Source organism: Onychostruthus taczanowskii, unplaced genomic scaffold, assembly GCF_017590055.1.
Source record: "Onychostruthus taczanowskii isolate IOZ18803 unplaced genomic scaffold, ASM1759005v1 scaffold51, whole genome shotgun sequence".
Taxonomy (NCBI): Eukaryota; Metazoa; Chordata; class Aves; order Passeriformes; family Passeridae; genus Onychostruthus; species Onychostruthus taczanowskii.
The window spans coordinates 2,266,625-2,287,440 of NW_024502680.1; the positions used below are offsets into that span (position 1 = coordinate 2,266,625).

The 20,816-nt window shown below is 46.3% G+C and overlaps 2 protein-coding genes across 2 annotated transcripts in view; one reads left to right on the forward strand and one right to left on the reverse strand.

The window, feature by feature from the left end:
• The first annotated feature begins 4,881 nt into the window (after positions 1-4,881).
• Positions 4,882-20,524, forward strand: MAP6D1 (MAP6 domain containing 1). The gene is made up of 3 exons (XM_041416238.1): positions 4,882-5,495; positions 15,765-15,882; positions 18,430-20,524. The coding sequence occupies exons 1-3, from the start codon at positions 4,993-4,995 to the stop codon at positions 18,505-18,507; spliced, it is 699 nt and encodes a 232-aa protein (XP_041272172.1). The 5' UTR covers positions 4,882-4,992; the 3' UTR covers positions 18,508-20,524.
• Positions 15,393-20,816, reverse strand: part of YEATS2 (YEATS domain containing 2) — a 56,196-nt gene continuing 50,772 nt past the window's right edge. The window contains exon 31 of the mRNA XM_041416230.1: positions 15,393-15,805. The gene's annotated coding sequence lies outside the window, so the exon portion shown is untranslated. The remainder of the gene's footprint in view (positions 15,806-20,816) is intronic.

A 20,816-nucleotide genomic window follows, 5' to 3' on the forward strand; every position in this document is an offset into this window, starting at 1 on the left:
GTGACCTAAATCTCTGTTTAAAAAAAAATGGAGTGCAACTGGTTAATACTTAGGAAGATAAACATTTTCAGAACTGAGGAAGTTAATGGATCACACACACTCCTAATGTCTGCCAGACAATACAAGGTGCTTTTCTAGAAGGGAAAGTGGGACTCAAATAAGGCTAATATGGTAAAGTTCAGTGGTTTTTATTGTTGAAATTATTGGATGAAGTGAGGCAATGGTCTTGTTTGATTTGAAACTTGAAATATGTGAAGCAATACTGGATTGTTTGCCAAGGCTTATGTACTGGTTTAATGGTCCAGCTTTGTCACCTGTGGCTTATTCAACTTGTGGTTTTCATTTCTGTTGAGTTCCAACAAGATTTTAGATCTTATTAGATTTTACTACAATGATATATCCTTTTCATAATTACGTGCAGGGGAAGAATCACATACTGTGGTTTTTGATATTCTGCCATGAGTTACACTCCTTTATGTGTTCTTTCACTACATTGATTTGGGGGTGGGGTAGAGGGATATTCTTTAAGCTGTGCTGTATTGTTACTTTTCTTTAAGGTTTTTTTAAGAATTTTAAACCTGTAACATCTGGTTCAGAATCTGCCAGTTTTAGAAAATAAGCAGTTTCAGCAAAAATAGATGAGGTGCCTGAGATCAGCAACGCTGTAAACAGAAGTAACTACTAAAGTAAGCCTGAGGGTAGTACCATGACCAATATTCCTATTTTACAAGTAAAATAGGGATTTGGGATGTGCTGCTACTCTGTGCCTGTCCTGCAAGGATGGTACTGAACCGATTGCAAAAGGCTGAGGAAGCTGCCCAGACACAAGCTGGTGGGTTTAAGCCCTTAACTCTTTCCTGTCAGCTGAGTTAATCCTTCCACTGCTAAAGAACATGTTGCATTTGTAAGAAGCCACTTGGAGTGTGTTTTTACTTTACAGCAGTGCCTCACATAAAATAAATTTTCTCTGGGGAAAGGGACCACATAATGCTAAGTGGCACCAGTTTTAATAAATGGTGGAGTACAAAATTTGTGTAAACTCCCTGTCTCAGGCCAGTGCTTGTTTAATTTTTTTCTTCATTAGAAAAATGAGGCACTTGAGGATTTGTAACTTCATGTGCCTGGTGACATAAACGCTTAAAAATGAAGGAGCTGGAGTATCTAATATTCCTTTGCTCTTCTCCTGAAGTTTTCTGGCTTTCAGTTTCCAGTCTATCACTCCCTCCCCTTTCCTGCTCTGTGCTGTGGTATTCTGGCCAAGCATGCCAGTTCCCAGAGCTTCGGGCACAGTGCAGCCCTGCCCGCAGCAGGGAGAGGGCAGCCGAACACACGGTGAAAGCACAGCCACGGAGAAGCCAGCAGCAGCAGATGATGGCCTCTGAACAGGCTTGTGCTAAGGAAGCACTTCATGCCAGAGAAGCTCAAAAGCCATAACTCAGACTACTTCACATGCTGGGTTTGCATCTATTGTGTTTGTCCACTCCTTTTTTGTCCCTGTTTCTCTTCCTTGTGTTACCTCTTGTCCACTCAACAACTTACCTGGTCTCTTCAACAATTATCTATTTGCTGAGCGTTTTTCAGAGATCCTGGCTGAAAGCAGCAGGGAGTAATGCTGCAGGAAATAATGTATTGAACCTGAAGAACATTATATTTTACAGGTCTAGTAGGATAAGCTGAAGTTGCAATTAAGTTCTTCAACATAGCACCAGTACCTCCTGGCCCTGTATCATCTGCAGAGAATGAAGTCCCTCCCACTTGTGCTGTGTTAGACCTCCCTGCAGCATGTTACTGCACTCTTTCAGCTTGCAGGAAGGGACTCAAAGCACCTGAAAAAAACATCCTGGAACTGCCACAGGGGTTTGGAAGTTACCAGCTTTCCAGCCAGTGTCTGTGGTTTGAGGGTCTCATGCCTAAGCTTCACCTTAACTTTTGGCATAAGAGCATTTGCCCTTCTAAAGGGTGTTCACTATCTCAGTTTTCCTCATTTATAGAGACCCTAGAAGTGTGTATCATATGTAAGGTTATACAAAAATCTTCACCAAGCAGTGGCTAAGCATTGGGTTTCATGTCATTTTGCACCTGAGCCTCTGCAGCATTGTCTGGGAAAGACAAACTCTTTTCTGTCCAAAATGACTTTAAAACTGCAATAGGAAAACCAATTCTCAACTCACCGAGACAAGGAATGCCCTGAAGTTACAACAGCTCACTAGAGTACGTAAGAGACCTTTCTGGCAAGCAAGTATGCATTTCTTGCAAAATGTGGCATCAGCACATGTCAATATCTCAGCGTTTAGTCACACCTTTGAAAAAGAAATTAGAAGAATGATAGAAAAAGCCCAAAATCCAAACCTAGAAAAAAAACAAAAAGAACCAATCACCTAAACCAAAATCAACCACATGGAAAGACTTTCCCCTCCCTTTTCAAAGAGATTATTGTGAATAAAAATACAATGTGGTGATTATGTGGACACTTGGCAGAGACAACAGCTAGTGTTTGTGTAGGAAAACAGCAATAAGTATAAAGTTGTGGTTAATCACGTAGAGACACAATTCTTCATCCTTTTTCAGTGGCTTTAAAGTCTGTTTTGGCCTTGCCATGTTTAAGGAATAATTTGTTTCAGTGATCTGCTCTATTGGAATTTCATTTTAGTGTTAAAACTGTTTGAGCTTTCAGCCCCCATTCCTGGCAGCAAGAGCTGTTTTGCCTTCTGGTTTGATGGCTTTTGTCTTAGTGTTGCAGTATTCCACCCCTCCTCCCCGCAAGCTTTTAATCATGACAAATCTTCTAAATGCAGACAACTTTTTAATCTCATCCAGCATCTTCTGGTTTTCCTGTCTGAGTTAGCCTTTGTGCCAATTTCATCCTACAAGCTGTGATGAGCAGCTGCTCAAAGCACTCCCTGATGCTGTAGGTGGGCTCAGAGACAAGCAGTGCCAGAGCTGAACTCAGTACTAGGAAGCGTCAGGCACAGGATGAGCAGAGGCATCCGATTTATTCGCCAATGTATTTTGCTAAGTCAGGCCTAGGAAAAAGGATCAGAGCATCATTTGTACTGTGCCAGTGATAACATGATAAAGCAGATGTTCTGTTTTCTCCCATGGCTGTAAAGTCTGTTTCTCTTTACCAGACATGATTTATTTTTTAAATATTTTAAAAATTACAATGTCGAATAGAGCAGTTCCAGAAAACCAAGAAGAGGAGAAAATTAATAAATATCTCCCTGGATATTCCTAAAAGCAGAATTACATTTGTGAAGTTTTCAGAAAGCAAATGAAACGCAGCATCCAGTAGCCTGCATAGTATGGTGACAAAAGTTCTGTGTTGGGATCAAAATGTTTTTACTGGACATTTCTGGGTCTCCTTGCCCCAGCTGACATGTGAGATGGGGGGATGGTGAAATCAAAACGTAGCAGCAGGGGCAAGTGCTAAATCAGATATTTAGGACAGCAGGATCATCTGCAAAGGAATTTCTTTTTGTTCCATGATTGTGTTCCAGAGAGAGGCCAAACACTCAAGGAGAGGTTCTGCCCCTGTCCATATGCACATTTCTAGTCCTCCTTCACCCCAGGAGCAGGTGTAAATCTGGACTGAAGTGAGGTGCTAATACACTAGGATAGAAACCGCTTAGCTGAAACAGAGCAATAAATCTTACCTTCTCAACTTTCATTGCATAATTAATTTCTCAATAAAGTTTCACAGAATGGTGTGCGTTGGGTTGGAAGGGACCTTAGAGATCATCTCGTTCTACCCCACTGCCATGGGCAGGGACACCTTCCACTATCCCAGGTTGCTCCAAGCCCATCCAGCCTGGATTTGGACACTTCCAGGGATGGAGAATCCACAGATTCTCTGGGCAACCTGTTCCACCTGAACCACCTTCATTAGAAAAAAATTATTTCACTATTTAATCTAAGCCTGCCCTCTTTCAGTGTCAAGCTATTACCCCTCGCTTATCAAATAACCACCTGTAAATAGATTATTATATTCTGAAATGAAATGCCTATCCTGTTAGCCTTTTAATAGATTTTCCAATAGGTGGCATATCAGTTTATCTGCATTCTTCACTTTTACAGCCTTGCATTTCACAGTTTGGTGACCCTTTGGGAGATTCAGCTTTGGTAGTAACCCACTGAATGGGGAATTGTGGAGGAGCATTATGTAATAAGTGGCTACCGGCCATAAAATGTCAAATTTCAAAAGCCTGATTTTACTCCTGATGTAATTCTGTCAGTTTCAATGGTTTGTGCCAGGGCTGTTTACTTTTGAACCTGAATGTATAAAAGGAAAGCTGTAATTTGCAGTCTCCAGTGAACAGTAAAGGAAGTAGGCTCTATGTTGAGATATATAATAGATGTTTGGATTTTGGTCAATAGTATTTTAAAAGTGAATTGGTTAAACTGTTAATGTAAATGGAAGGGGATTATGAGAGGTGAGGATTTGTATGAAGCTCTTGGAAACCACATCGCAATGCTGTTTCTCACCCAGCTCACTTGTTTTATAAGCGCCAGGTTTCGCATACAAACGCTTTCTCTAATCCTAAATGTTTACGGCTGCCTCGAAGGTACAATTGAGCAGTATCACCCAGCTAGCGCGGAGCAGCGTTCCTCGCCTGGCCGGTGCCCGTCACTGGACGCGCCACGGCGCTCCCGGGCACAGAGCGGCTCCTAAAGCACCGACAGACACCGGGACCCGAAGAAGCACGGCAGAGCCGGTCCCCCCCGGGAGGCAGACGGGGGACGCAGCCCGGCGGGGTCCGGTCCCTGCCGCGCTCCCCAGGCTCTGCACCGCCGCCAGCCCCCGCAGCTGCACGGGGCTCCCGCCGGCAGCCGGGTCACGTGTGCGGGCCGTAATCCCGGCGAGGGGGTGTCGTTACCGGGGAAGGGGGCGGCGGGAGGAGGGGCTGCCGCCGATGAGGGCTGAAGCCGAGAGCGCGGCCGGCTGCGGGCGCCGGAGCCGCGGGCGCCGCTGCGGGCGAGGTGGGGGCCGCGGCCATGGCCTGGCCCTGCATCAGCCGGGTGTGCTGCTTGGCCCGCTTCTGGAGCCAGCTGGACAAGTCCGACCTCTCCGTGCCGCTCACCATCCACAACTACTCGGACATCGAGGAGCAGGAGGACGGGCCGCCCCAGCGCGGCGGGCCCCCTCCCCGAGGCAGCGCTCGCCCTCCCGCCCCGGCGCGCCGCCCGCGGGACCCCGCCGCCGGCAAGCCGAGCGGCCGCAGGAAGAGCCGGGCGGCCGCAGCCGAAGAGCCCTTCGCGGCCGAGACCCAGTACCGGCGGGACTTCAGAGCGTGGCCCCTCCCGAGGAGAGACGACTTCCCCTGGGTCAGCGCCAGTAGCGGCGGCGGCGGCGGCGGGAGGGACGGGGCCGCCCCCCAGCCCGCCCCGGGACGCGCCGCCTGCGCCCTGCCCGGCGGCGGCGGGAGACCGGCGGTCGACGGCCTCGAGCAGCTCCGGCCGCGCTCGCAGGCGGACGGCGGCCACACCACTTCCTACAGGTAACCGGGCCCGGCGAGTCCCCCGCTCCGCCCCGAGTCGGGTTGCTCCTGCCGCGGGCGGGGGACGCTCCTCCGCAGCGCGGGGCGGGGATGCCGGCGGGCGGGCGGTCGCGGCGCGGGGGAGCCGCCACCGAGGGGAGGGGTACGGGGGCTGCCGGCTCGCCGGCGGGCTCAGCCTCTCGCCGCAGCCGCCTTTGCTTTTGGAAGTGCGGTCCTTAAAAGCGTCTCTAATGCCCAGGGCGGGTGCCTGGCCCCGGCGGCCCCTCTGCGTGCCGGGGCAGCGGAGCCGGCCTCAGTGCGCTCCGCTGCCCGCCCCGCGCTCAGGGAGAGGCGCGGGCTCCAGGGTGGGATCCATGATGCCATCCCTGGCGCAGCAGCGCTTTGCCCACCCGCTGCCGGGAAACACGGCACCTCCGACAGCCGGAGCTGCCCGAGTCCCGTCCGCGCTCAAGAGCCGCATCCGTTAGTGCCACCATCGTTTTCCCTTTAAAACTCCTGGAATGCGACATTCAAGGCGAGCCAAATTACAGCCTTAAAAGATTAGTCAGAGAAGAAGACATTTTGCAGGATATATCCCCTGTGTCATCTAATGGGCAGTGCAAAAAACTGTCACAAACCACTTGTCTCAGAGCCTTTAAAAATTGAGTGGCTTATCTTATTGCTGTCTTCGTTTCCCTCTGAACAGTATGACAGATTACAGGTGCTTATTTTCAGGAACAAGCAGTCAAGTGAAATGCACCTAAACCCAACTTCTGTTCTTATTGACATCCTCCATGGAAGGAGAGGGATTTCAGCTCCCACAGTGCTGCTGTTGAATATTGTATCAGTTTCATGTTGTTACCACATGCTCCCTCATAATGATGTTTGGCAGGTTTTAATATACCTATGAGGTATACTAATAGAGTAATTATTTTTATTCTAACTGATTCACAAGTATTTAGGCACTTATTGCCTATTATTATCTACCTAGGAGAAATTTCATCACTGCAATTCATTAGATTATTTATCACGATGCTTTTAAGACAAACTGGTGCCTCGGGGAGGATTACCAGCCTGCTCAGCAGTATTGCTTATCCCACTCCTCCTGCACAGGCAGCTTTGTGCAGTTAACATGCAGATTCTGAAAGGATAACTGCAGTGCTTGAATTTATACGCTATTTTCTCCTTTGCTACGTCTCACAGGACAATCACAGAGTAATTATTGGTTTTAAGGTAAAGCACTTTTCAATTTCAAACTACAAGGAATTACTTCAGATAAACCTGTGTAGAACGAGACTAGCAAGATTCATCTTTCAGAAACACATCCATCTCCACCTCACTGTTGAAGCCTCCCCTGTCTTTTCAGCCTGACTCGAGAGGAAGGCTGCATCAGCCTGCATTAGAGCCACAGCTTTCCTATAGCAGTTCAGGTGCTCAGAGTCACTTCTCTCACCTTCCTCCCCTCTAACTTGTCTGTTCTTACACAAGGCTCTCAACTACTGTCATCAAAGAACACGAAGTTTGCAGATCACAGGACAAAATACTGTCTGGGGCAACATACCAGCGTGCAAACCAAAACAAATTTTACAAAAAGTAAGACTTCAAGTTAGTTGAGGAGCTACTCACTACTGCTACTGAAAGAAGGAGCAGTTAAAGACAAGGATGGAGGCACAAGCCAGGGCAGCCACACCGGAAAAAAGCTCCCATATAAAACCTTTAAGCTGTTTGAAGGCACAGTAAACAACTGATGTAGACAGAGTATTTAAGTCCAGCCACTTTTGCCTTATTCCAGCAATTCCCATAGTTTCTTTAGATTGTCACCTGGTACAATGTCACGTGTAAGTTGCTGTACCTCTGAGCACACAGGCTTCACAACAAGCAGCAGGATAAAAGTTCACAATAGCTTCACAAGCTCCAAGAGTATATTTTCCTTTAGATTTTTTTTAAAGGCTAAGCATGTACTTGGCAGAGTTACACTAATTATTAGTTACACTTGGGGTACTGGGTTTGTATTTGGTATCTTCAGTGATGGCACTCCTGCAGTGTGAAGCAGGGAAGGGCTGATCACAGCACACCCACTTTTGCTAAGCTCACAACCCACAAGGACATTTCCATGAAAACCACTACAGCTCACTCCTCTCCTCTTACCTTATTTTCCAAAGGCAGCACTGCAGTCTGCAAACGTGTCCAATATTCAAGTAGTAGCCAACCAGCACCATTAAGGATTGATATTCTTCATCTTCCTCTGTGACAAAGACCATAAACACCCTCCTTCTTTATTAAATTGTCCCTTGGTGGCCATACACAGCCCCACTGTGCTCTGGCAACAGGGATCTCCCAACTTCTTGTAGACTGTACTCCCCCAGAAGTGTGAGCGCAGCAGGGAGGGCAGAGCAAGGGGGTTTCTCTTACTAAGGCCCATTGTGTCTTGAGGAGGAGGTTGGTGAACCCCATGATGTCTTTGGGGCAGTTGGAAAAAGGAAGAGTGTCCTACAGAGACATGCAGGCAGGGACCACTGCAGCAGATGGTAAAGAGAAACAAAGGTATGATAACACATGTTTTTTGTAAGACAGTCTCACTGCCTTGCTAGGGAGAACATTAGGGAGATTCCTTCTTTTCTGCTTGCAGGAGTAGCTGCCTTCCCTGTGGGTCAACCCAGTGAGGAGGTGGGGCAGCCCTGGTGACTGGCTTGTCTGCATGGGGAACTGTGTCCACTCTCCCAAGAAATGGGTCATTTGAGTCCTTTGTGCTCCAGGTGCTTCAGCTCTTCCTGGAGGATTGGCTCCTGCAGTGTGGGCACTGCAGGTCAGTAGCCTCCACCTGTACTTTGTGACTGTGCCAGGTCTCAGCAGCTGCCTGGGCTTGCTTAGTGGGAAAGACAAATCAAGTCTGTCTTGAACAAGACAATGCAGAAGAGTTGGCATTGATACATGGTCCACTCCATGCTTTTTATAGCAGTAGTGGTTTTCTTGCTTCGCTCTGTAAGGTGTTGGGATTTCTTTAGGTTTTGTACTTTGGGTTTTTTTTCATTCAGGAATTTTGACTCTAGCAGCCTATTGTGTTTCTGTGAAGCACCCAAGTGTAATGTTGAGTCCCCTGTAACATTCAGCACCATTTGATGTGCCTTTGTATTATCAGTGCAATGCTCCTGTGAGACTTCATTCTGCATTCTGCTTTAAGCTCAGAAGGAAGCACAGCTGCACACAAATCTGTCTGTAGATAGTGAAGCTGGTCAGCATGACCTGGCATTTCCCAGAACAAAATAAACCTCTGGGATCAGTGATTGACACTGGAGGAATCTGTCTATGGCCAGAGTAAAGAGATGGAGGGGGTGTTGGAGCAATACCTGTATTACTGAGGAAGTGAAGATTTTTTGTATTTTGAAATAATAACTGAATAAAAGGTGAAAGAACAGCACAACTGTCTGCCCTACAAACTGCCCTAAAACTTCCCTGCCCTATTGCCGTGTGTCTCCAGATCTGTGGGCAGCTTCTCTCTCCCTCTAGTCCCTGAATTTTGGCTGGAGTTTTGCAGGGTCTAAATTAAGTCAAACCCAATGGGGCTGCATTGTGGGAGCTCAGGCACACAGGTTAAGGCAAATCAATACAAGCTGCACTTGAAAGCCTAAAATGGGATGTGCTCCAACTGTGAAAAGATCCTGAGGACTGCTGCAGAGGGTTGCAGTAGATTACACCTTACTGATGCTGGAGGAGGCAGAAGAAAGTGCTGAGTGGCCTCTCTGCACCTTCCCAAGGGTTTGTCCTTTGGCGTCATGGAAGTGACTTCTCCCTTCAGCAGTAAATTGCAGGTGCTACGTGCTTTTGGCTTTGCACACAATTAATTGTAGTACTAGGTCTTGATTGCATTTAGCAGACAGTCTAGAAATAGCGAAGTGCTTTACTTAGCTCCCTTAACCGAGGATGAGAGAAGTTGGTGCTGTCAGCAGGTATCCCCACCTGGCTCTGTTCTCTGGATGTCATGTTCTTACCTTGTTAGAAGGCAATAGGGGTGAAGGTACAGCCTCTCTGTCAGGGCCAGTACTGCTGGGAGGAGAACCCTGGTCAAGGCTCAACTACACTAAATCACTACAAACATCAGTTTTCCCTTCAGGAACCTGCCAGCTTTTGGAATACACTTCAGGTGTATAAGTGAAAATGTTGCACCAGAGCTGTGAGCAGTTGTTTTGCCTCTTTTCCCCCCACCCATCATCTTTACTTGTATTGGCCCTTGGGTAACAGGGAGATGACTGCAAATTTCTGCACACACATACAATGCAGGCCCTGAGCAGAGCCCAGTCTCTGCAGCTGGGGTTTCCATGACAGGTATTTTGAGCAGGTATGAGAGTCAAGAGCACCCAACTTGATTGCACTTGGGAAGCACAGCAGTAAATAACACCAAACTGGGACCCTAAGATCAGGAAGGTTTCTTGCTCACCAGAGTGAGTCATGTTGTTCTGATGAAAAGAAACCTCATCAAGAGCTGGAGTAATTAAGGAGAAAGGTGTCTTTTGTGCCATTGCTCATGATTTTTGGGACTAGCAGGTGGAAGATGCCTCAGCAAACTGAATTCTCACCTTGTACACCTTCCCAATTGTACAAATACTCAGCACATGCCATTCCATGACCATGAAGCAGACATCCCCCCACTAGGAGGGATCCCACAGAGTGAGGGCTTTTCCCCATAACTATGGATGCACTCATAGTGTGTTACTTGGCTGCCTGAACATTCATCTGCCTTCAAATAGTGCTTGTGTAGAAAAGCAATGTGAACTGCGGTGACTCCTTACTTTAAAAAAGCATCTTATTATTTTGCTGTGCAAAAAACAGCAAAAATACCTGAGCTTGTGTTCAGCAATGTATGGGATCAGAGCACGCTCCTAAGCCTGTAGGGTTAATATTACTGTGTATGAGGAGCTCCATCCTTGATCCAGCAAGATCTTTAAAGGCATGCTTATCCTTAATAATAGCAGTAAATCTTTTATAATCAAGGCTTACAGTTATCTTTACATTCGTAAGTATCTTGCTGCTTGGGGAAATTAATACTCAAGCCCCTGATTTTTATGCTATTTAAGAAGTAAGCTTGCTTGGTGCAGGCATTGGGATGGATCCAGAGAGTGCCACTGTGCACTGCATAGCCTGGCTGAGGCAGAGAGGGCGTGGAGGGGCACACAGGTGTGTGAGGAGAGACACTGTGGGGCTGGGAATAGAGAGGGTGTCTGTTGTGCAAACCATGCTGTAGAACTGAAATTGGGATTCAAAGATGTTCCTTAAAGGAGGAGGAATTTCCTCCACTTAAAGTCCTTTCAGCCTTATATTAGAGTGAAAGAATGGAAAAAGGGTGGATGGCAGAAGTCAAGAACCTCAGACCTACCCACACATCCCCAGTCGCATAGTTCTGATAAAGGAGAAGCAGCTGCCTGTCCTGTCACAGCAATGTAAGTGCTCCTTCCTTGGGTATCTGCCAGTGACCAAAGCAACTCCCTAAAACTCACCCTAAATAACAGTGTGAGTCTTAGGGTTTTTGTCTTGTACTTTCATTCAAGTCTTTTGCTATTGCTTCCTTCTTGTGACTTATGAACAGCTCCAAACAGGTACTGCCTGACCTTACTGGAGGTGAGAGTTGAGACAGGAGATATCCAAGTGGCTTCTGCTTTTCTCCTCTGTAATTCCTGTGTGCTGGTCTATCTTTCTGCTATGTCTTTTCTCTACCCCTCTATTTTTCCCCCCCTCCTGAAGCCTTTCCCCCATTTCTATCCTCATGCTGGGCTCTTTGGCTGGATAGGAGAATGGGCACAACCTGCCTCTGTGTCCGAGGGTTGGAAGGGCACCCCACCAGTGTCTGACACAGCTCAGAGGAGAAGCAGTTTAGTGGCTCCATTATCCAGGAGGGCTCCTGACTTTGTCATGCAGAGCTCTCTCTGTGACCATGATTTGTAACATTTGCAATCTTCCATTTGTCAGGAGACATCATAGCACCCTCCCTGACCTGTGGAGCTCTTTGCCAACAAGTGGACTTAGCCTGTCCCTTGGGAGAGCACTGCTGGTCACCCAGCTCTGCCTGGGCAAAGCAGATGAATGGCCCTGACAGTAGTCCATGAAGAGCTGTGCTGCAGACAGGGAGACATTTCACACCCCACACTTTCAGCCAAAACCTTTCCCACAGCAGTCTGGCTTCCCCAGAGGATATCTAGAATAGTTTGTACTTTCAAAAGAGAATAACAGACACCCCAAGCTGTTCACACAAGTTTCCTTCTAAAAGGAAATTTGGAAGAATGTTCATTATGCTTTTTAATTGTCACTGGTGTTCTGGGTATGAGAAGGAAGAAGGGAGAAGAATGAGAACAGAGTAGGTCAGGCAGTGTAGCTTTGAGTTATTGTCAGCTATACTGACCAGGTCAGAATGAGCCTTCTTCTCCAATTCTTCAATAAGCACTGTTATGCAGTGGCTCAGAACACCACTGATAATTAATCATGTGAAGCAAACTATGACATAAAGATGAGGTACTAAAATGACAACTGTCCTGGCATTGGTGCTTCATGACTGTCAATGCTGAATCTGTATGGAAACAGCAGCCCCAGCACTGCAAACAGCACTGTTGGGATTGCCACCGTCTGCCTCTCTGTGCCTAACAGAAGTGCCCTATACCGTGGTGAAATTAAAAAGCTTTCTAGGCTAGATTTTCACTAGGTCAGTGAAGTAAAATGGATTTTGCAGACAGCTTTCTCTGCAAAGCAGAAAACATTAGTAGAGCACACAAAATGGGGAAAGAGCTGGAGGCAGCACATAGGCTGGTCATTGCTCACAGCATCCAGCAGCTCGAGCTGCAGCAGCAGCAGACACTGTGGTTGGAAAGAACAGAAGGACCAATCCCAAGTGCATAATTTCCAAATCATTTCCTGAAGTCTGCAAGGCCACACGATGAACGATGGTGGAGCCATCTCTCCTGCCTGGCCCCCTGTCTCAGCTGTTTGACAGCCTGGTACAGGCAGTCCTGCTCACCCGGGGGGGAGGTGGCACATAAACAGCAGCTCAGTGAAACAGCTTCATCAATGCTGGGCTTCATCACAACACCCTGGTAATTAACAATCCAGTGCTTTTTTTTTTGTGTCTAGCCTATACGTTGTTTGTACTCCCACTTGCTCCATCTCTCATCACCACAGGGGTTAAACTGTCCCAGCAGGCCACAAGCCTCCCTCTCCACACTGCACTGATTCAGACCTTCCCCTGCAGACACATCCCCACACATTACAAAAGAAATGCCTTTTCTCGAGCTCTATTAACGGATTTTGAGAAAGAGCAAAGAAACAGTTGAAAAAGCAGTGATGTGTATGATCAAAGCACTGGGACAACCCACTTGCAAAAAGCTGCTTCTTAATTATTCCTAGAGTGAGTTAGAGGTAAAGAAACAGCAGTACACAAAAACCAGCCCTTCCCTTTTGATCACTGCTGTTTTAAAGCCTGTGTGCTACTCTGAAGGGTTCTTTCACAACCCCAGTGGTTTAGTACTTCAGGTACCACCAGGTCATTTCTATTTATGGAGATCAAAAATCTCACCTTTAGGTTGCAAGAGTTTAGGACAAAACAGAACCTCAATAGAGCCTGGCCACTGAATTCTGGGCCTGGAGGCTACCTTCCCTCCACTGCAGGTCCTTGCAGTCCCAAAGTAACCCGACAACTGCTGCTGTGCAGTTTAGGAACAAGGGGAGGAGAGGGGTGCAGTAGGAAGGATGAAGATTACTGTCTCCAGCAGCAGCAGTCAGTCTTACATACTCACTCCCAGCAGCAGCTGGATGTCACACTACACAGGATGCAAAGGGGAAGACAGTCACTATTCTTGTCACTTAACATCTTAAACTAAGTAACATTAAAAACAGGTCATTCCTCTTCCCCAGGCTTTGATCAGATTGACTCCACTGATGACTCCAAGACTGATTTCTAGACAAGTCACCAGGTTGATAATTTGGCTCGTGTTCTTTCTGACTCTTGGCTATGCAACTGGAGATGGGAACATATGCCCTGCAAGCTTCGAAGCAGAGCAAATTTAGTTAGCTGCACTTTCTTGACCAAAGGTTATAATATTCCTTTCTTGTGTTAAGTACCTCAGCTCCCAAAAGGAGTTAAGGTAAGTTGTCTCTGTTTTGCTCTGCCCTTCACTTTTGGCTCAGATTTCTGGGTTCCCCCAGATCAAAATCCCAGTTCCAAACAGAAATGCTGCTGTGGTGTGCGCCATGACTGTATCTGCCCTTATGTTTCTGATTCTGTGGGGAGCATTTCCTCAGTGCATGTAGGTGCTTCAAAAATAGTTTTGATTATCCAGGCTGAGAGGAGAATGGTTTGACTTCCAGCCAAAATGAGGGTCTTGTGATCCAAAAGGACTGTGCTTGGGGGCCTGCCAAATCAGCAAATGATCTGCTATAAAGCATTGAGACAGAGTTGGCTGCACAGGCAGGCAGCACAGTCATTCATTGAAAGCTGGAGACACACTCCATTGCAGCGGGGAGACCAGTCAGCGCAAGGATGAATGGTTAGGAATCAATGCCACCAGCATTCTTGAGGAAATTGGGCTTTATGTGGAGCAGCAGGTTCCAGTTCCTAGAAACTGTGGGGGTGTAACTGATGGTTTTGTACCATTTTGCTGGTATTTTGCCCAATAGCTGTGTCCTCCCTCTGGCTGTGCTGCAGGACAGAGGTCAGATTAACTCTGCTTTCATTCACATCTGGGATTCCCTGTTGAAAGGTTGCCTTCTTGGGGTATTGCTTGGCCAAAATCACCTTTCTTCAAAAGTGCTGCCTTATCCTGAGGTGTTACAGGAAGAGAGCAGGAACACCACCAGCAGCACCAGAGATGCTGCATGGGCACTCAGCTGCTGCCTGAGCAGGCCCAAACAGCATGGTGCAGAGAAGGCAGAAGGTGGCAGCTCAGGACAGCAAGAACAAACTGAGTATAAACAAGATTTGCAATGTGACATAGACAGCCCTGACAGGGGCCTGGCTTTGTTTTCCAGCAGCAGGAAGTTCTTCCATAGGACATTATCCATAATATACTGCAAGGATCAAGTCCAAACTACACATTCTAAAATAATACTCCACACTTATGCACTTTGAGTTAGATATTTAAACGAGGAATTTGCAGCTATTATAAATATAGCAAATAGCATGCTTGGAAAAACGGAACTCAGAAAGGCTGTGATCAAAGATAAGCTTGACACATTAAAACAAGTCTCAGTCTTACCCCTTGATCCTGTATATAAGCAGATAGTAAAAGGCAGTTATTGAACCGTGCCAGGGTATGAAAATAAGATTGTCACATCTCGGTTAGTCACCTCTCCTTTTGCTACAGAAGCTGCCTGAATTCATTGCCAGAGATACACACACAAACAGAGCAGACTTCTGTCTTCCTCTGAGCAACAAGGCAGCTCAGCTGGCTGCTACTGCAGCATCCAGAAAGCCCTGATGGCAAGGGCATTAGTGAGGCCTGTTTGTGACAAGGCGTGCAGAGAAGCAGAGGGAGAGCTGCAGAAGGGAGCTGGCAGCTGAACTAAGCAGGCCCTGCAATGCTGTTCTTTAGTGCTCTCAAAAGGTGCTGCCCCTTTCTCAGTGCAGTCTCTGTGCATTTCTCAGATGACCCTTGGCTGACTTATTCTTGAAGCAGCAATGCCTTTTCAGACATCCTCATGCAGATTTAAAGCACTTCCCCCCCATCTGAAGAAAAATCATCAGCGTAAGCATCTGCCAGCTGAGACGGTGTCTCCCTTTGGATGTATTTCAGACTGAGCTGCCACAGCTGTGCAGCACAGCACACACTGGCAAACTCTGCTGCTGAGAGAGCCACAGCCAAGTATGTGAACATCAACAGGCTCTTGGCATATGTGAGAGCCACACATCAGAACAAGGTGTCTTACAATGTAAGTGGCCAAGGTGCCAGACAATGTTTTACATTGTTAGTGGTCTGTGGGCTAGCATGCAAAAAGTAACCCTAACTTCTTACCCAGGAAGGAAGCATCAATGACCTTCAGGAAAGAGCACATTTTGTAGGAAAGAAAGAAGAGTTAAGTCAGAGAATCCAGTTAGCCCAGTCTGTGCCCTGTTCCGTCTTTCAGTCTGGGCTTCCTGAGAGAAGCAGGCTGCTAGGCACAGTTCTTTTATTCTCCATATGCCTCAGACAAGGTCAGCCGTGCAAGCTGATTGCATCCCACCTTGCCTTCTGGCTTTGCAACCACTCTGAGCAGAAGTACCCTGTGATAATGTTGTCTTTTACGAGTTCTTCTGTCTTGACAATGTCATTTCAGACAAGAGTATCGCCCATGGACTGGAGCAAAACCATCCAAGCCTATAAAGTCAAAACAAGGTTTCATTATCCCAGAAGACCATTTTGTTCAAGAGACAAGCTACAAGGCAGACTTTAAGGTAAATAGCAGTTTTTAAAAATCCTAAAGTCAATGTGGATAATGCCCAAAGTGCACATCAAGAACTCCTCATATTTGATCACTGTGGTGCATGTAGAATAAAGCCACATCCTCATGGACAACTGTTTTGTCATTGCCCATTAGGCAATGTGGCCATCCCTCGCCTTCAGAAAGGCATGCTAGACAATGTCATACTGTAGCTGATCATGGTTCAACCCAAGACACAGATTTTAAACGGGAAGGAAGTTCAAGATTTACAATTCCCTCAATTGGATACCTTATGTACAACGTGTGTGTCATCACCTCTCTGTGTGTAAGGTGCCATTAACACCTCCTGCACTGACTTGGAGCAGTCAGTGGGGACTAGCACTAGGGTTGCAGAGTGAGATTCGGCCTCTGGGCACAGGTGTTTGCCTGGGAATCTTTGCAGATCACTGCCTAAGGAACAGCACCTGCCCAGACAGCACAAAACTCCCCCTTGCTGGTGTGGGCAGAAGCTGCCCCCACTATGAATGCCAAGGAGGACATGGCTGTGATGAACACAAAAGCTAAACACCTCTGAGACTTCCTTGGGATTTTCCTGTGAGATTCTACAATTTTTTTCTGTGAGTTTCTCTGTACCAGCAGAGATAATTTTATTGCTGTGAAATACAGGTGCTGTTGAAAATCCCATGAGGAAACATACTGTGCTCAGCATTTTCCCTAACAGGGCCCCCCACACTCCCCATCCCCAGAAGAAAGAAAAGTGCACACTGACAAGGCTCTGTTTTAGCTGCTTTTTGCATTAGACCGCCAAAGAGAACAGCACCTCCCAGTCAACCACAGGAATTGTTCACAGGCTGCACTGAATGACTCAGAATGCAGGGCTAGGGCTGGGGCTGAACTCCCCAGCCACAGTGTGCTGTGCCAGTAGAGGTAACACCAGCTACTCCAGGGCCACATGTGAAAAGTAAATCTTTGCCTTGGAGGAGACAAGGAAGAAGTGTTTAATCAGCAGACAGTCAAGTGCCTCCTCCGCAGAGGATTGCTGGCACACTGCTGCGATGAGGCTCATGATGGGTATAGCCAGCTCTACTGAAAATGGGACAGTGACCTCAGGCAAAACAGAATTTGCAAACCTCACCAAAACTTCCTCCTTGATCTGAATAGTCTGGGCTGTTTACTGAGGTGCAGTGATGAGGATAGACCTTGCATTTAACCCTTTAACCTTGTATTTGACCCTTGTTAATTTAATTTTGCATTCTGATCCTAAGGAGTAAAAATATGGTGTTTTCCAATTTGTCAGGTAGGATGCAAAGAAGAGGGTCCTAGATAAATCCCTGAAGGTCCCATCCCAGTTCTTGAGGAAAGAGGAGACTAGAATCCTAGACACAAACACATGCTACCAGGGCCACGGCACTCTGAACATCCTGGAGCCCCAGGGCACCATCACAGTCTCTCTAACAGACAGCATGGCAAAGGTGTAGTCAGGAATGAAGATGGTGCCAAGATGCCACCGGTCCAAAGAGAAGTCAAGATTCTCCCTGGTTCACATCTGGCCATTAGGATTTTGCCTTTTACCTGAAGCCCCTGGCTTTGCCAGGCATGTGGAAATCAGATTTGTGGTATGTCCTAACAGCCTACATGTAGGACTCAGGCTGCTGGTTCTCCCCAGCCACTGAGCTGTGCATATATTGTTTGTGATATCGCACTTGTTCCTTAGTGTCAGATGCAGCCCCAGAGGAATGGAAAAATCAGAACAATGAAACAACATCAGCCAGAGATCAATAGCTTTCCCTGTACTCTCTTTGCTTGTAGTTTTGCACTTCTTTCTCTGCTTGGATGGTGCCATCAGCATACCCAGCAGTGCTTTCGACCCTTTCATGTTTTATGGCCAGATTCACCCCGAGTCCTGGGCTGGATGCACATCTACAGCCAGTCCTATATAAAGTCCTTTGAGTTTTCAGCATTAGGGATGACAGAAGCATCCAGGTGTCCTTCACGCTTCAGTACAACTACAGAGGCTATATATTGCGTGAAATTCTGATTCCACAGGCATCAGAGAAAGTGACCACTGTTATCTCTGCCTTTCCTCCAGGCATGAGAAGTTTACATCCTTACCCAAGTCCTTGAAGTTTAACAGCCTGGCATGTCCAGTAACCAGTTTGTCTCCTTTGGGTCTTCCAGGTCTGCACCTCTATTCACAGCAGACACGGACTGTGGCCCCATAAGCATTACAATGGAACATTTTTATGGAGCCTGGATGGCATTCTCAAAAGCTTAAGGACCAGACATACACCACTCTAATTCCTCTCACTTAAATCCAGCGCCCATCCAGCAGTGAATTTGTTGTGATGCTTGTAGAGTGTTTGCTAACATCACACCTGCCCTTGAATCACCCTGTACAGCACAAGACCAATCTCACTGATGCCCAGCCATGGGCTAACACCTGGGTAGTGGTTACAGGGAGAGCAGATAGATCCTCACAACACCCCAGGCCCCTCAAACTCTCTTTGACAGCTGTATCCTGTGTCCCACTAATGCTCGTCTCCCTTTCTCACCCCACTAGATCCCAGAGGTGAAGACCAGGTTCTCCCCCAACCCTTCTGCTGTTTTCCAGGCGCCATCACGGATCCTCAACGTGTGAACCTGGACCCTCCTCACGCCCAGGCAGCTTAAACGTGGAGTTTCTGTTAAGATGTCTCACTATGCAATTTTCTTGAGGAGTGTTAAGATCAAAGAACCGGTGTTACCAAAAGCAGCTCCAGTGATTAATGATATGCACACACACTTTCTGTTAACACAACAAACCGCAAAGCGCTCGGTTCAGAGCTGGCAGAACACGCTGCAAGGAGTGACCTAGTTTTTCACAGGAGCAGGTTCATTACTATGCCAGCTGGCGTCACATTAGGAGATTGACTTTGGGCAGCAAAGGCAGGATTGCAGGCAACATCCCTACTCAGAAATACACAGGGTAGGAGGGAAAACAGTCGCAAGCAGGATGGATAATTAAAACCCAAACCAGTTTTATTTAGCAACACCCTCTAAGTAGGCCACTGAAAGACAGGGAGTAGTCTGGCTGACTTCTGAGCTTCTTGGGGGGTTTTGGGGACCCCAAATGGCATCACCAGAAAGCACAGCATCAAAGGGGCTGGTCTGAACTTCCAAAGTTGTTTTAGAAGCTGGAGGAAGCCAGTGTCATTGAACTCTAAAATAAATCTGGCACATGCAGTGTCTTGGGCCTTTAAGGCTGGGAAGCTGGATATTTCCAAAATTGGAGACCTCATGCAGGAGCACTGAACTCCAGGAGACAGCCCTGACAGCAGTGCACCAGACTGGTGGGGAGAGGAGTGCATCCAGGCACCCACCAGACTCCTCCAGAGGATCTAAGGTACTTATGTAACTTGTATAGCTGTCAGGGTGACTGTAAATATTGTACATGGATTTTACCTAAAGCAATTTGTGATCCTTTAATCAAAAGGATATGCTTATACTTTTAATAAATGTTAACTCTTTGCATATGCAAGGTGGAAAATATTGCCTTGAAATTCCTAAATTATCGCCTGTATATTGGTAATGCTAATGCTAGGAACAACCACAAGCGAATGTTACTTAGATATTCTTCTTAAAGAGAAATGTAATGTAGAATGTAAGCCATCTGTCATTTTTAAGATAGGCTGTTTCAAGTGTCATTGTTCTGAAGCTGATTTTTTTAGACTGCTGTGCATTTAACTTTTGCTGAGGTACATGTGTTTCAAGAAACCATTTTTTTAGCCTTTGTTCATCAAGACTTTACAATTTCTATTTCGATAACATGCAATATGATTAGTCTACTGCTTATTTAATGTATTTACTAATTATTTTGGAAAAATAAATTGAAAACCTTTTACTTTGTGTTTGCAACACAAACAAGGGAAACTATCCTCAGACTTGAACAGTGATGAGATATTCCTTCATCTGTAATAAAACAGACTTTTACACAGGAGGATTTTTTCTTAACCTTCTTACTAGCTGAAGTCTAAGACAAATTTAATGAACTTCGGGGATTCTGCTAAAAGTATGCATTGCTGATAATTCCCATAAGAACAATTTTTGAGCTGTTGGCATGTGAATTGTACTTGCAATACATGCAGACAGCATCTTCTCACAGCATTATGTGAGAATTTAATGGTGCCATCCCTGTTCTCTATAGTGGGACCGAACACAACCACCAGAGTAGGGAGCACCTGCAGTAAGCTGCCCCAGCATTTGGCTGGGGCAAGGGATGGCTCTTCCCACACTCATCCTTGGAGAAACCTGCAGTAATCCCAGTGCTTGCCAGAATAATTTTTCAGGAAATTCATTTTTCAGGAAATTAATTTGAAGCATTCAAACTGTGCTAAAAGAAGTTTTGCATGTTAGATGTTTCTAAGAATTCAATCTGCTTGTTTAATCTCTTTATAATGTTTTTAATAGTTTTGTTCAAACAATTTAAGTTCATTTCAATCCTGGACTTTATTAACAGCAAGGGAAAAAAAAAGTAAAAAGGAAATTGTCTATTATCTCTTCTTATTTGACTGTATTTCTTAAAAAATGACCCAGATTTAAACAAATTAGTAATATAATAAGCTTGTATTTTATCAAATGGACTGGATTTAATTTAATAAATTAAAATGTATTTTGGCTATTGGTTCTCTCGCATATTTTTGTTGTTATGGTTGTAAAATACAACCCTCAGGTATTCAACCTTGCAGTACAATTTGTCACTGCGTGATAGCAGGGCACACTGGACACCACGCAAGGCATCAGGAATGCATTCAGAGCCATCAGAGTCAATTCCATACTCTTGGAGCTTTCCCCCATGCACAGCCCCCAGCAAGCACAGCCTGAAGCACACTCAGAGCTGTGGCCCAGCTGCATTCCCTATGAAGTGCAGAGGTTTGATACACTTTGATGTAGATGCCATGCTCTGAAGAT